Source organism: Monocercomonoides exilis, assembly GCF_001643675.1.
Source record: "Monocercomonoides exilis strain PA203 chromosome Unknown scaffold52-633478, whole genome shotgun sequence".
In the NCBI taxonomy this organism is placed as follows: Eukaryota; Preaxostyla; order Oxymonadida; family Polymastigidae; genus Monocercomonoides; species Monocercomonoides exilis.
In genome coordinates this window covers 174,300-190,133 of record NW_027150597.1, presented here as the reverse complement: position 1 = coordinate 190,133, position 15,834 = coordinate 174,300, and the positions used below count along the sequence as shown (strand labels likewise).

The window sequence follows — 15,834 nt, the reverse complement described above, 5'->3', positions numbered from 1 at the left end:
ATTTTATTATGGAAAAAATAATGAGATTATTTTGCTGAAACAAGAAATTATTTTGTCGAATTGGAAAAAAAGAAAGATAATTTGAGTTTGGATATATTTTTGGAAGCTTCTGCAAAAGAAAAACTTTCTTATTTGATCCGCAAGAAAAGATGGGTGATTATTTTTAAAATCATATTTTTTCTTTCAAAATTTTCGGTTCAAGAATTTCATTTGAACATAAATTAATTATTACTGAAGAGTGAAAACACTCAATAAAAACATTTGAATATTAATACAGTCTAAACCGGATATAATCACGTCGAATATAATCACATTCGTTTATTGTCACATTTTTCGATGCACCGATATTTTTTGACAGTTTTTCATTCATTTTCCATCGCATATAATCACAGGGATGAAAATATATAATCACATCTTGTTTCATTATGAGTGGATTTTTCATTGAAAAATCGGTTTTTTGATCAAAATTTTCAAAAAATCGATTTTTTCAAAATAATGTTAAAATAAGTCTGAATAACATAATCAAACATAAAAAATTGTTTTTTCTATTGAAAAATGCGTTTAAATGAAGAATTTTCATAAATTAAAAATTTGACCCAAAATTAATTTATTAATCATTAAATTTTTATTTTTTTGTGTGTAAATCATCATCGTGTATAGTCACAATCGGATATAGTCACAAAAAGTTGTGCAAAAACCGATGTGATTATATCCGGTTTAGACTGTAATAGCTGATTCACTTAATCTTTAAACAGTTGCGATAAATTATGCATTTGAATGCAAAAGCTCTTTTCAATGACAAGCATATTTTGAAAAATCTGCAACCCGAAAAAAGTTTTGATTTCAATAATAATTACTCAGATATTTGCACAAATCATAACAAGTCAATAATCTTTTCGTGTTTGATTTTGAATTTGACAAAATATATTGTAAAGTTCATTTTGAATAATAATAATCTGATGAAAATAAAAAATGAATATTATCTTCAAATTTTCATTCTAACTCATCAAATTTCACAAGTGAAAAAATTTTAACATTGTCAAGGATTTATTTCCATTCTGGTGGAATTTTTTGAGAAAAAAATTTTTTTGATAAAAACACTCAATTTTATTCTAAGTTGAAAATAATACAAGAAGTTTTTAAAATATTTAGACATGGATGATCTTTTTTGAAATCATAACTTTTTTCTGTGAATTGATTTAAAAAAGGATTTATTTCTTTGATGAGGAAATTCCACATTCAAAAGAAAAAATGAATGATAATTATTTAAAAAAGCCTTCGTTTTTATGATAATCATGAAAAAATAATCTATAAAAAGGAGTTATAACTTTCAAATGTTCGTCAATCAATATTTAAGTTTGTTTACAAACCGAAATATAAGAAAAAGAAAATTTGAATTCAAAAATTATCACACACATATGAAACAAGAAATAAAAACTTCTTAACACTAAGAAAAAACAAAGTCATTTCAATTACGTTTTCCACTTCATAATAACATTACGAAGGTGACAAAAAAAAAAAAAAAAAAAAAAAAAAAAAAAAAAAAAAAAAAAACTATTGGAAGTGTTATTTTGACGACAATTTTAACTAATATTACAATACATCACAAATATTCAATAAATAGTTATATTTTCATTCAAATACTTTTTAAGAAAATTAATTTCTAAATGAAAAAGCAGATTCAAAAATAAATTTTCATCAAATATAACAAATATGTGTGATCAATTCAGACGAATGAAAAATATTTCAAATAATAATTTAATTTTTTTTTGAAACCTTCTTAAAACGAAAAAAATCACAGATCCTTTGAAAGATAAAAAATGGGTTTAGATCATTTAATAGAAGATGGTTTAGAAATTCTAGCTTATGCTGCAATTCACATCACAATTTCCTTTTTTTCTCATGGACTATTTTTTGCTTTTGCTTTCATTTAGGGTCGTGTTCGTAATAAGGCTGTCAAGAAAGCTGCACGCGTTATCATTGAAAAATATTATCCTCGCCTTACCAACGATTTCCAAGTTAACAAGCGCGTATGCGAACAAGTTGCAATTATTTCATCAAAGCGTCTTCGTAATAAGATCGCTGGATTTCTTACTCATCTCATGACAAGAATTGAAAAAGTATGTATTATGCGTCTTTGATTGAACATCTTAAATATAAATTACAACTTCAAATGTTCGTTTTTTCCATATCATTTTGTATATTACTTGTTTTTTAAATAATTATTGTTTTAGGGTCCAGTTCATGGCATCTCATTGAAAATGCAGGAAGAGGAACGTGAAAAACGTGATAACTATTGCCCAGAAGTATCTGAGGTTAAAACCGAAGGCATTGAAGTCGACAAGACAACCATGAACATGTTGCACCAAATTGGAATGGGACGCATTCCAGGTGTCGTACGCACTTTGCCTGTAACTGATTTAAGACGCAAGAAGGGAGCAGCTCCATCAAAAAATAACGCACAGCGTACAGCAAAGCCTGCACAAAAAAAACCTTCTCAAAACAAACCTGCACGCAAGTAGATAAATTCTCGTTAATATAAATCACATCATAATTTTCAATATGAAACCCATCCAAAACAAGATTGTGATGGATTTGAACATTTTTTAAATAGCAGTGAACGTAGTTAATTTGAATATCGTTAATTATGCGGAGTGTCTTTGATGTTAAATGTAAAATATATTTTTTAAATAAATTAATCCTAATTATCTTGATCAGAAACTTTTTTGCGAGTTAGCCTCAGAAAGGAAAAATGATTTGAAACAAAACATAGAATTTTCAGAAAAGATATTCAAAAATAATTCTGAATCATTTTGTTATTTGAAGATGTTATATGTTGAAGTGGTTTCATTTACATACATTTGGTGCATGAATTTCGATTAAAGAGAATCCTTCCGCTCAATCTCGACACTTACATTCCACATACAAAACGAAGAAAATAGTAATTTGATAAAAAAGAAAGAACATGTTAAAAAGGCCTTCAAAAAAATATGAGAGAGAGAGAGAGAGAGAGAAAGAAAGAAAGAAAGAAAGAAAGAGAAAGAAAGAGAGAGAAAGAGCTAGAAGGGATGAAAGATTGGTTAAAATTTGTTAAATTCTGATAAGAATCAATAAAATATTATTAATCATTTCTTTATTACGCAGTTGAAAAGCTGATAAACATTAACTTAGATGAATTTCTTGGTGTAATATTTGTTAACTTGTGATTTTTTATGCATAGAAACCGGAAAATTCATTAAATGCAGACAATCAAAAAAAATATCAATTTTTGTTCGACATAGAAGCGATAATAAAATAACATTTCAATTTAACAATAAATGTTTTTATTTTTTAATCACAATTAAAAAGCATTAGCTTCTTAATTCTCGAGAACTAATGAAAATACAACTCCTCTTTCTATTTGGGATAGAGCTCCGTTTTATGGGCTCAGCCGATCAATAATAATAAACAATGAGCGTGCTTCAGCCTGGACTCGAGTCGAGTCTGAATTCCTTATCTCAGGATATCAGCGGACCTCCGAGCAGCGTGGGATTTACGCAATCCACCTCCAGCATATTTTCCTCATCATCCGCTACTATTCCGACACAAAATATTGCAATGGGCCTTGAAAACACATCAAGCCGTGAAGATCACAATGTTACAAACTTGCTCCATCCACCCTTCCAACAATCTTCAAGCTCTTCTCAGCCCCAAATATTTCCAGGTCCAACAACACTTGAGCAACACCCAATCAATTCTCCGCAAACGACGCAGCAGCAGAATATTCTTCAAACGATAGACACTTCGCAAGAACACCTGATGGAGAAAGACAATTATCAACCGAACTTCAAATACATTTGTTTCTCGCTTTTCGGAGATAAAACAAAGGATTCAATATTCGAAATGCATTTTCCTGAACAAGCAGGCTCAAATCCCACAATTTACTCGAATTTCTCAGCACCTCCGTTTATTCCAGAGGCTATCCACCCAATTCAAAGAACATCAAATTGGTGCTACGACGCTCTAGAACAAAATGGATTCAAAATCGAAGAAAAATTGATATCGGCAATAAAAGCGCTTATTATTGGAAAAGATATGGTAGATAAGGGATTGGACCCAAGTGCAGTTTTGGCTGATTCTTTCTTAATGATGGTTAAAGCACTCCAGGAAGCGAGAACACAAAGGATCCAAGCAGTTTATGGATTCAGAGCCGCAAGGACATTGAAAGAAGAAGATGGAGACCAATTGCTTTCCAAGAGGCAACTTGAAACGTTGAAGATCGCTGAGCCGAAACAAAAATTGCTTCCTCGATCGCAGGGATGGATCAGACCGTACACAAATACATTCTCACTTAAAAACCAGTTTTTTCGGACAAGAAGGATCCCATTTACAAGAAGAAAATTCAGTTCAAACAGCAGCAGAAGCTCCCAGAGAACCAGCAGAACTTGGAGCTCCAACAAATGGGATCCTCGAAGAAAGTTGGAGGAAGAACAAGACTCTTTCTCAAGAACTGGTCCGAAATAGGGGCCCGGAGAATTATAGAGAAGGGAGCTTGTCCTGTTTGGAGAAGCAGAGAGGCACGGGACAAGCTGAAAAAGGAAGTCAAAGCAGGACATGGTTTCATTGGATCCCAGGAGCAGGAGAGGGAGTGCGAGAAGTGGATAGCGGAAGCACTGGATTGTGGGATATTGAAGAGGATCAAGTTCGAAGATGCAAAATGCCTCAGCAAACTGTTTTTCGTAAAGAAGAAGAACGGGAAATGGAGACAAATATTGGACTGCAGACCTCTGAACAAAGCCCTGAAATCAATCAAGTTCAAGCTGGAGGATCACAGAACTGTGGAAAAGTTGATGGAAAAGGGAGATTTTGCAACCTCATTGGATCTCTCTCAAGCATATTTCTTAATCCCTGTTCGCGAAGATTTCATCCCGTTTTTGGTTTTCAAATTTCATCAAGAAACAATAGCGTTTCGATGCCTTCCATTTGGAATGAAGGATGCCCCAAGAATCTTTACGAAGATCATGCGTTCAATTATAAAGCTGGTGAGAATGAAATGGAAAGTTCGTTGCATCTCTTATCTGGACGATGTCCTCTTTCTTCACAAGGACAAACAGAAGCTGGAGCAAATAACAAAGGAGGTTATGGATTGGTTCTCCCAACTTGGTCTGATGGTCAACAAGGAGAAAAGCGAACTTCAGGCAAAGCAAAGATTCAACTTTCTGGGATGGAAATGGGATTCGATTCAGTCGACAGTGGCTCTGAACGAAGAGAGAATTGCCTCCATTGTTCAGAAGTGTTACATGGTACTGATAAACACAATAAAGAGGCGTCCAATCTCAGTCAGAAGATTTGCTTCAATTGTGGGGCAAATAAGCGCTTCCAGATTTGTCCACACAGACGCATCATTACACATGACAAACCTTTATCAATGCCTAATGAAGAATGTCAACATCAATGGATGGAACGGACTATGTCGACTTCATTTTGGAATCATTCCAGAATTGACATTCTGGATAAGCGAAGTCAGGAAGAGAAAACAAAGAACGCTTCAATCCTTTGGCTCCCCTCAGGTGACGATTACAACAGATGCCTCGCCATGGGCATGCGGAGGAAGTGTAAAGATATCAGGACAACTCAAGAAGATTTTTCACGTCCCTTTGAACAGAGTTGCTCAAAACCAAACGTCAAACTTCAGGGAATTACTTGCAGTCAAGATTGCGCTAGCAAGGTTTTCTCAGGATATCGCAAAACTGTCGGAAAGGAAGGTGTTGATACGCTCGGACAACACATCGGTAGTTTACAACATAAACAGATGGGGAGCAGGAAAGAATCTGCGACCTCTATTGAAAGAGATCAGGAAACTTGTGGAGAGTCAGGGAATCCAGGTCAAAGCAGTTCATATTGCAGGAAAAAGAAATGTGGAGGCAGATGCCCTGTCAAGACTCGAGCAGTCGGGAGATTACGAAATCAAAAATCAGGCTCTTCAGATGGCACTCAACTACCTCAGGATCAAACCGACTCTGGATGCGTTTGCAAGTGCAAAGAACAGAAAGCTTCAACGGTGGTGCGGGCCAGGCAGCAGATTATGTCAGGACGGTCTGAGCTATCCGTGGAAGGGCGAGGTGGTTCTTGCCCATCCGCCAATTCCACTGATCCTTCAGACGATGAGGAAAGCGTTGAAGGAGAGAGCGAAGATGATTCTTCTGATACCGGATTGGACGAATCAGATTTGGAGCCAGACCCTTCAACTGTGGAAAAGACGATTCATGAGATGGAGATGTTCACGAATGATATTACTACCAGGGCAGGGTCTGAAGGCGAGAGGAGCAGCGCTTCCTCCGGGAGGTTACCTGGCAATAAGCTTTCCCTAGTCAAGAAGGCAGGTGAACAGTGGTTTGAGCAGGGCCTACGAAAACTTAATGTTCCGGACAGCATGATAATACACATTAAAAATAGTGTTGCCACGTCAACATGGACAACATACACATTTGGATTCGCACATTTCGCAAACGCTTGGATCAAGGGGAATATGGGGGAGTTACCGTCAGATCCTGTGATTTGGGTGAGGAAGTGCTTGGACACTTTCATATGTTTAGATAATGAGGGTTTTCCTCCTCAGTGCTTAAAGCAAACAAGGTCCGCAGTGTCGCTATTCACAAGAAGTGCTTTCTCTTTCGATTTAGGAACAGTACCGATAATAAAGACATTCTTTCGATCTATCATGAGAAAGGAAAAGAAAAGAGCTCCGTACGAGGAAATATGGGATCCACGGGTCCTTTTCAATTATCTCCGAACTCTGTGGCCCAACGAGACTTTGAGCGTATACTCTCTGACATTGAAATCAATAACTCTGTGTATGTTATTCACTGCATGCAGGTTTTCAGAACTGGCGAGCATTTCAATGAACGATTCGATAATCTCTGAGAATGCAATTCATCTTTCAGTCCAATTGAAAACAAGACTCGCAAGATCGTTCATCACAGTCCCTAAACTGAAGGAGATCCAGTCAGATGTTTGTCCAGTGCGTGCAATATTGGAACTTTGGAACCAAATTAAAGTTTTGTATCCAGGAAGAGACACGTTCATAATAAACACGAGAACCGGATCAAGAATGTCAAAGGATGGAATTCGTAAACTCGCAAAGGAGGCAATGAAGCAGGCAGGAATCAACCCCTCGTTTCGGCCTTACACTATAAAGCATGCAGCTTTGTCTGCTCTCCTTGCCGCTGGAGTTCCGGAGGTTATGGTAGCACACTTTGCCAGATTGTCTCCCACAGCTCACACACCAACTAATTCTTACTTCAAAACAAACACTGCTCAAGCGATGGCCCAGGTTCTGACAGAGCACCAACCATTCCCACAAACGGGGTCTCAAATACAACCTTGGAGTGCACAAATAACTCAAGGATCTTCTTTTGCAAACATCCAAGCTCCAAACCAATCTGCAATAAACGTGTTTCCTGTTCAACAGGATATGGCCCTTTCACCTCAACCACATCCCTCGCAACTGTATCAACAACAACCTCAGACGTTTAATTTTCAGCCCTCCTCTCAGTATTTTCAAAGCCAGCAACCTTCAAATTCAATGGGATTATCGCTGGCGCAACCACAAACTTTTAATTCCCCACAACTATCTTTACAGGCAAATTGTACCATTCCAACACAACAGCTTCCCTCTCTTACAGAACAGAGCATTGACATGGACATCGAAGAGTCGCAATCATCGCAGACCGTTGGTGAGGAGAAGGATATCAATAAGGAAAATGAAGAGGTCAAAGAAGTTGAAGATAAACTGCACAATAAGGAAAATATTTGTAAAGATCAGGAAGAGGATTCGAAGCGATCATGTTCCCATTCAACTGTCAAGAAATCAAGAAATATTTGCACACGAACAGAGAGAGTAGTAACAAGAGCCTACGCAATATTAATGGAACAGGAGACACAAAACGTGCCCAATTAATGATATCCCAAATAGAAAGAGGAGTTGTATTTTCATTAGTTCTCGAGAATTAAGAAGCTAATGCTTTTTAATTCGTTAGAGAACTAATTAATATACAACTCCTCTTTTCCCTCCACAAAGCGAAGCTTTTCCCACCCATGGAACTAACAGTTAATAAAACCTTTTCTTGCATTTTGAAAGTCTTCGTGTTTTGTAGTCATAAAAGAAAGATATAACTCCTCAGTGCATATTTGCACAGCCTGTTATTGGACGCTAACCTTTTAATTCTTTTTAACTTTTTCATCACATCAGCAAACACCACAAATTTCACGTCACATTGATCGGCTGAGCCCATAAAACGGAGCTCTATCCCAAATAGAAAGAGGAGTTGTATATTAATTAGTTCTCTAACGAAATATTCTTTAGCTTCAAAAAATTAGATATCTTAACGTTTTCTGCAAATTATGAGAAATGTCAAAAATCGTTTTCTTTTACGCAATAAAAACATAAGATTCAACAAAAACAACAAAGATGTTTCAAGTTACAAAACTATTACCACAGTAAAGAATTATAAAACAAATAGCAACTTATTTCCCCACTTAATAATCTATCTAGTTCAAGAAAAATTTAATTTGAAATAAAAAATATGTCAAAAAATAAGTGAAAAAAAAAAAATAAAATGCAAATATTCTTAAAACTCGTTTTTTTCACCCATCCTGGCTTGTATCTTCCGACTGGTCAACCATACGCGGACGATCCAAATACCCATCGCCTTCTCCCTCACCGCTGTTTCCAGTTCCCATTGCGCTTTCATCTGTGTCTGATGGCCCTAAGTCTGTCAGTTGATTGCTTTGCTCCTCAGTCTCAGGCTGCTCAATCATCTGCGCCATTTCGCTGCCCATCAGCACACGCATACGCTCCTCTTCGCTGTAAGGCATGCCTTCCTGCTGCGCTATTAACCCCTCTTCATCCTCTTCCTCATCATCATTTTCAGCTGCTTCTCCCTCATCACCAACCTGTCTTTCGTTCTCTTCATACTCCAACGGCTGGTCATAATCTTCCTTTTTTTGCTCCATGTTTTCATAACTCTTCATCGCTTCGTCATTCTCCTGTTCGTTCTCTGTGCTTTCATTCTGATCCATTTCCTTACTCCTTTTGGCAACCACAGAAGGCTTCAACGCATCCATTTTCTTCTTTGATGCCTCTTTCAAAAGCAGCTGCTTCTGCTCCTCGACCCACTGCTGCCGCTTCTCCTCTCTCTCTTTCTTCGCCTGCTGCAGCCTCTCTTCCAGTTCTCTTCTTCGCCTGCTCTCCTTCTCCCTCTCCTTCTTCAGCTCTTTCTCTTTCCTCTCTGCCTCTTCCATCTCCTTCTCCCTGTTCTCCCTCTCTTTCTCCTCTTTCTTCTTCTCCAGCTCCATCTTCCTCCTTTCGTTCTCTTCTTTCATCCGCCTCATTTCTTCGCGCCTTTTCTCTTCTTTTTCTTTCTCCGCTGCTTCTTTTGCCTCCTTTTCAGCTTTCTGCTGCTGATAGTACTTTTCAAGCTGCTCCTGAAGAACAAACAATAATGTTGAAAAAACACACAATACGATTAAATATTAAAATGAAAATGGATTAATTGAATAGAATAAGATGCGCAAAAAGAAAGAAAAAATATCTCCAAATAATAAATAATATGTGAAAAGCTCATACCATTCTCTTCTTCCTTTCGATTTCTTCTTTCTCTCTCTTCATTCTCTCCTTCATCTCCTTCTTTTCTTTTTCTTCCCTTTCCAGCCTCTCCTTCTCTGCCTTCTCCTTCTCCTTCTCCTCTCTCATCGCCTCCAGTCGGACTCTGTTCTCTTCTCTTCTTCTCTGCCTTTCTCTGTCTCTCTCTTTCTCTCGCTCCTCCATCTCCTTCTGCTTCGCCTGCCGCTCTTCCTCCAGCTTCTGCATGTGCTGCTCGTATGCTCGCTCTCCCGCAGACTGGAAGACAAGTTTATCGACAAACAAGTCATCAATCATGTGTTTATTCAGAGTTGCATTGATATATTATCAGCACAGTTCATTTAATGAACACAGAATAAAAAGATAGATAGTTTTATTAAAATAAATAAACAAATAAATAAAAATAAAATCCAAACCGCTGCCATTTTTGGTGTCTTAAACGGGAACTTCTGTGGAGAAGGAGTGATTTTCCCCTTTGCCAGCGCTTCGTTTGCTTGCCCTTCATCTCCAAAGACAGGCCCAGCCCCCTCCCTCTTCCTCTGCTCCCTCTCTTCATTCAGCATTGCTTCTCGCTCTCTCTTCTCATGCACCATCCTCCTCCACTTCCTCCTCTCCCTCTCCATCTCCCTTTCTTTCTCCCTCTCCTTCTGCCTCTCCAACCTCCTCTGCTCTGCCTCTGCCCGCTCCGCCGCATCTTTCGCCCTGTACTTCTCATCCGCCTCCAAAACCCACCGCTCCTCTGCTTTCCTCGCCAGCCTGTCTCTCTTCTCCCTCTGAATCTTCTCCTTCCTCTCTTTCTCCTTCTGCCTCTTCCTCTCCAGCACCCGCGCCTCGTGCTGCTTCAGCAGGTACCTCCTCCTCGCCTGCTCAATCTCAAACTCCCTTTTCTCATTCACACTCGCAAAACGCGCAGGTGGCGTCAGCGGAAGCAGCTCTGCCACATCCACAGACAACGACGAGTCGCTTTCTTCGCTCAAATAGCTCGCTGACTGCTTTCCTCTCTTCCCATTTCTCTCTTTCCTCTCTTTTCTTCCATTTCCATTCCTCTTCTCATTCTCGTTCTCATAGCCACTGCCATATCCATCTCCACCTCTTCCGTTTCTCCCCCGTTTGCCTTCTTTCTTCCCCATCCTTTTGGCTCTTCTGAGCTCCCTCTTCTCTCTTCTCCGCATCTCTGCAAATGCATCGTCTGCTAATGCATCATCGTCTTCATCTTCACTATCTTCTTCATCCTCTTCCTCCTCTTCATCTTCATCTTCATCCTCCTCTTCTTCTTCTGATAAACTATCCAATTCGTCATTGCTTTCAATGCCTTCGTCAAACATCTCTTCTTTGTCTCCTTCCTCTTCCTCCTGCTCTTCCCTTTCCAGTTCCTCCAACCTCCTCCTCTGCTCCTCCTCTTCCTTCTCCAGCTTCCTCTTCAGCTCTTCCAGCTTCTCTTTCTCAATCCTCAGCGCCTCGTCCTCTTCTTCTCCTCCTTCTCCTTCTCCTTCCATTTCCCCATCAGCACTTTCCCCTTCTCCCTTCTTCCCCATCAGCTTCATCTTCAGCTCCATCTCTTTCTGCCTCTTCTGCTCTGCTATTTCCTGCAGCTCCTTCTTTATCCTCTCTCTCTCTTCCCTCAGCTCCTCCCTCCTTTCCCTCTTCCTCCTCTTCATCTCCTTCTTCTCCTTCTGTTTCCTCTCCCTTTTCTCTCTCTTCCTCCTCTCTGCCTCTCTCCTCTTCTCCTCTTTCCTCTTCTGCCTGCTTTCAGATGCCTCGCTTTCTGCCTTCAGCTCCCTCAGAACTTGCAAAGCAAGCGCAGCCAGCTTATTCTCCTCCTCTGCAACATCCTCTTCTTCTTCCTCATCATCAGATTCATCTTCCTCTTCCTCATTCTCCAAATTGCGTAAACTTCCTTCTTCTCTTCCAGTATAAGCACCGCTGACACCTCGAAAACTCACTTTGCGATGATCTGATGACGTCAGAAGATTCAACGCAAACGCCCCGTCGTTCAAAGTGTACCCAGCAAATGGATTCAGAACAGACGAAGCTTCTTTTGAAGAAGAGGAAGAAGAAGAATCCGGAGAAGAAGAAGAAGAATTAAAAGAAGAAGAATTATAGACATCAGCATTGTTTCCTGTGGCTGTGCTGAATGCTGCCCACTTGCCCATCTGCTTGTTCTGATCCACAAGCACCGCCAGCCGGCTGCGGCAGTCACTCGCAAAAAGCTCGTCAACAAAAAGAGAATCAGCAGGGTTTTTGGATTCACTGAAGGAATTAGAAGAAGAAGAAGAAGAAGAAGAAGAAGAATGAGAAGAAGAAGCATTTTCGTGTGTCTTGTTAGCAGCCATCATCTCTTGCTTCGAATTCCGTCTGCTAACTTTCCCCACTTTGTTCTTGTCATCTGCCCCACTTACCTTTTCGCTGCTGTTCTCTTTCTTTTTCTCGTTCTCTTTGTCTCTCGTGATGAACGGCAGAACCTCCCTCAGCGGAATCATCATGTTCTTCTTCATACTTTTTGATGCCCTGTACACAAACGACAGCAGCTGCTCAAACACAAAATACGTCTCTTGCTTCCTCTTCTGCTCGTCTGACAGCTCTTCTGTGGCTTTTCTGCGCTTTTCGATGGTATTTTCTTCGTCTCCTCCTCCTCCTTCCGCTGTTAAGGAAAAGATCTGTTTTGCAGTCGCCTTCAGCCTCAGGAGCACTTTGGTCATGCCATCACCGACTGAAGAGATAGAAGAAACAGAAGCAGAAGCAGAAGCAGAGGAAGAAGAAGAAGAAGATGATGATGATGAAGCACCAACAGCCGATGCATTAGGCACAGAAGATGCTGAAGCAGAAGCAGAAGGTGAAGGAATCACCCCAATAGACTGAAGAGGGATGCGAGTAGCTCCGAGTGTTACAATTGTGCTCATCAGCATTCTCTGCGATGTCTTTGGAATCCAACCAAAATCTGCTTTTCCTTTGAACTCGTTCAACGTCAGCTGCGACGGGTGTATCTGTCTGCCTTCCATTCGAAGCAGATCCTGTTCACTTTCTCTTTCCATTTGAGAAGAAGAAGAAGCAGAAGAAGAAGTTGCCTGGTGATGTGCGATGAATGCTGTTGTGAATGAAGACGAGGCCAAAAGAAACAAGAGCGTCTTCTGTGTGTGCGACAGCACCACACGGCGGATGAGCGGGTAGCTGTGGAAACGGCAGCAGAGGAAGCAGAAGAACAGGCTGGCTGCGTGGAAACAGCGCAAAGAGGAAACAAAGGGAAGAGACGGGAGCGCCAGCACATGCTCCACATAATCTTCGCTTTCTTCGTATTCTTTTTCACTTTCTCCTTCTCCTTCTCTTTCTTCTCCTTCAATATAGCTCACATCTGCCCCATAACCAGCGTCTCTCTTCTGCTTGCGTTTCATTCTTCCCGCCGTCTTCTTTTCTTCCGCAGCCACTTCGCTTTCTTCAGCATCCAGTGCCTTTTGCACCCCCTCATGCAGCATCAGCACTGAAAGTGCGTCTGCCAATGCAGCAGCAGCCGACAGGGTGAGCGAAGGATGCACCGAAAGAGCATAGAGAAGATCAACAGCTCCCTTTGAGAGCAAAGGGAGGCTGAAGATGCGGATGAGGTATGAAGCGAAGGGGAGAGGAGTGAGTTCGCGAGGAAAAGCAGACAAAATAAGAGACAAGAAAGAAAGGGATTCATCAGAAGAGAAGCGTATGGGGAACGGGCAGGAAGAGAGGAGAGGGAGGGAAGAGAGAGGAAGAGATGAGGTGAGGGCGTTGGTGACGTGGGTGATGAAGTGGGTGGATGTGGAAGAGAACAGAAGAGAAGGGGTGACTGCGGGAAGCGCTGCAAGAGAGGCCATTGAGGAGATGGTTGACAAGGCAGAGGAAGGAGAGGGAGAAGAAGAGGAAAAGGAAGAAGGTGAAGAAGAAGAAGGGGAAGAAGATGATTGGCGAGATGCAATGATCGACAGGAAGTAGTGTGAGTGAACAAGAGAAGTAACACCAATTAGACTGGGCGCAAACGGGGAGAAAGCAGAAAGCGAGTCTTCACACAGCAAAGAGCTCAGCAGCGACAGCAGAGGAGCTGAGCTGTCTGCTGGCTGCAGTGAAGAAGAAGTAGAGGGTGAAAAGCTAGGTGTCATCTGCTGATTCTGCTGCTCCTGTTTGAAGAGCGAAAGAGATGACAGACTTCGGCTGGGGATTGTGACAAGCACGAGAAACTGCTTCAGATGCAGCGTGATTGCAATACGAAGCACCTGAATGTCTTCTTCAGTCTTTTGTGAGAGCAAACGCGAATGTGAAGGGGAAGGGGAAGGAAAAGGGGAAGGTGAACTGGCATTTCGCTCTGAGACTTCAGCGCTCCACTCATTCAGCTGCAGGCAGAGCTGTCTGATGAGCCACAGCTCTTTCATCTGCAGCGCCTGGCAGATCGCACCCACATGCGACAAAAGGTTTCCGGCAGCGCCAGAAGCTGATTCTGCCCCTGAATCCCACTCTTTGCTGCCAAATTCGTCTCCCTCTGTGTTTTCCTGTGTGGCTGTGATGATCTGCCGGAGATGCCGCAGAAAGGCGCAGAGGAGAGAGTCGACACGGGACATGAAGGCAGGGTCAGTGGCGGTTTCATTGGCGAAGATGCCTTCGATGCGGAGGAGGAGAGATAAAAGAGAGTGGAGTGTGCAGAGCGTGTGGTGAAGCGGAAGCAGCTCTGTCTGAAAAGCAGAAGAGAGAGAAGAAGAGCCCAGCTCATCCACTTCTCTATGAAGATCAGCCATAGCGGCTGTGCCCTGTGAAGAACACCAGTCAGCCAGTGCAGACAGCACGCCAGATGCAGAAAAAGCAGCAGCAACAGAAGAAGACGAGGTGGATGTTGTGGGCGGATGAAGTGCAGAAGCTGGCAAGGAAGCGCTGTGGCGCGTGTGAAGTGCATCGATGGCAGCAACAAGGCACTCGTTGAAGCCGGCGATGAGCGGGGAGGAGGAGTGGAAGATCGACTGGGTGTGTGCGATGCAGAGTGACGTGAAGGAAAGCTGCCCCATGCAGAGCAGCAGAGAGGCCAAATGTGTTGCTGCAAGAGGATGTCTGTGAAGTGTGTTGGTCAAGACAGCACAGCCAGACTGCTCGGAAGGGGCTAGAGAAGCCTCTTTGAACTGCTGGATGGACGGCACAGAAACGCCGTTGAACCATTGTAGGATGGTGTATGCGAGCGGATAAGAGGTATTTGCTGTCGAGGCAATTGAAGTCTTTATGCGACCATTTCTCTCTTTGATTCCATCTGCCTCAAAAGCACTTTCTGCTAATTCAGTTAGTGCATCCGCTGCAGCACGCAACACTGCATCGTCGTTGCATCTTAATCCAAGACTTTCAATTTGAAGAAGAAATGATAATGAAGGTGGGTCAGATTGAGATAGTGTCACAAAGATGAGCGTATGACGATGACATAATCTGAAAAATCGAAGTGCTTGAGATTTAAATGGCTCAACAGTTGCATCTACAAAAAGTGCTTGAAGATCAGGTATTCTATCTGTCATGAGTTCAACAATTTCTTTTTTTCGTAGTCGAAAACTGTTTTCAAAAATAAGAATAAGCAAATCAATGCAGGTGTTTGCTTTTGTTAAAAGCTCGTCGTTCAATGAAGGATAATCCACCGGAAGATAATGAAAACCAGAAAGGCCCTTCGAGCCATTCGCGCTTCCTTGAGATTGCTCCACAACTGAACAAAATAGAGCGTCAAGAAGTTGAGCAACAATTTCCTCATCTATCAAAAGAATACATAACATAAAAACAGAACAAAATCAAATTTAAGAATAAAACAAAAAACTGCACACCAGAATCTGCAATCCTTTCACATTGTACCGAATCACAGTTAACATTGAAAAGACGAAAAAGAGGAGCAAGATTAGAATAGTTTGACATGATAGCAATACGAGCTTGACTCTTAACAATTTTTGTTTTCAAAAGTTGTTGTTGAGCTTGTCCATTATCCGTCTTTTGTGCCAAAACTTGGAATAATTCAAAAAAATGAACTCCATTCTGAAAAAGCATTGAACTAAGAGCAGATAGGCATATAGTTCCATTTTCTGGACCAGGTCCATCATCTGTTATTTTCTCATTGAGTTGATGAAGCCAATCGAAAACAACTTTTCTTATAATCATCAAAAAATGAATTCAACGGTTTGATCATGCCCCTCACATTTGCATTTGTCAAATAATGCTATGGGTGAAAAAAGTGTAAAACG

General features: G+C 41.0%; 3 protein-coding genes across 3 annotated transcripts; 2 read left to right on the top strand and 1 right to left on the bottom strand.

The window, feature by feature from the left end:
• Positions 1-1,820: 1,820 nt before the first annotated feature.
• On the top strand, positions 1,821-3,036 carry MONOS_16573 (putative 40S ribosomal protein S17-1). The gene is made up of 3 exons (XM_067869474.1): positions 1,821-1,848; positions 1,935-2,120; positions 2,235-3,036. The coding sequence occupies exons 1-3, from the start codon at positions 1,846-1,848 to the stop codon at positions 2,520-2,522; spliced, it is 477 nt and encodes a 158-aa protein (XP_067720618.1). The 5' UTR covers positions 1,821-1,845; the 3' UTR covers positions 2,523-3,036.
• Positions 3,037-7,303: 4,267 nt separating this feature from the next.
• Positions 7,304-7,939, top strand: MONOS_8946 (uncharacterized protein; the record flags this gene model as incomplete). The annotated part of the gene is made up of 1 exon (XM_067879398.1): positions 7,304-7,939. One exon carries the CDS (start codon positions 7,304-7,306, stop codon positions 7,937-7,939), a length of 636 nt encoding a protein of 211 aa, XP_067720617.1.
• Positions 7,940-8,317: 378 nt separating this feature from the next.
• On the bottom strand, positions 8,318-15,784 carry MONOS_8945 (uncharacterized protein). The gene is made up of 4 exons (XM_067879397.1): positions 15,424-15,784; positions 10,039-15,353; positions 9,608-9,880; positions 8,318-9,465 (listed from the first exon to the last, which is right to left on the bottom strand). The coding sequence occupies exons 1-4, from the start codon at positions 15,749-15,751 to the stop codon at positions 8,626-8,628; spliced, it is 6,756 nt and encodes a 2,251-aa protein (XP_067720616.1). The 5' UTR covers positions 15,752-15,784; the 3' UTR covers positions 8,318-8,625.
• Between the last annotated feature and the right edge of the window lie 50 nt (positions 15,785-15,834).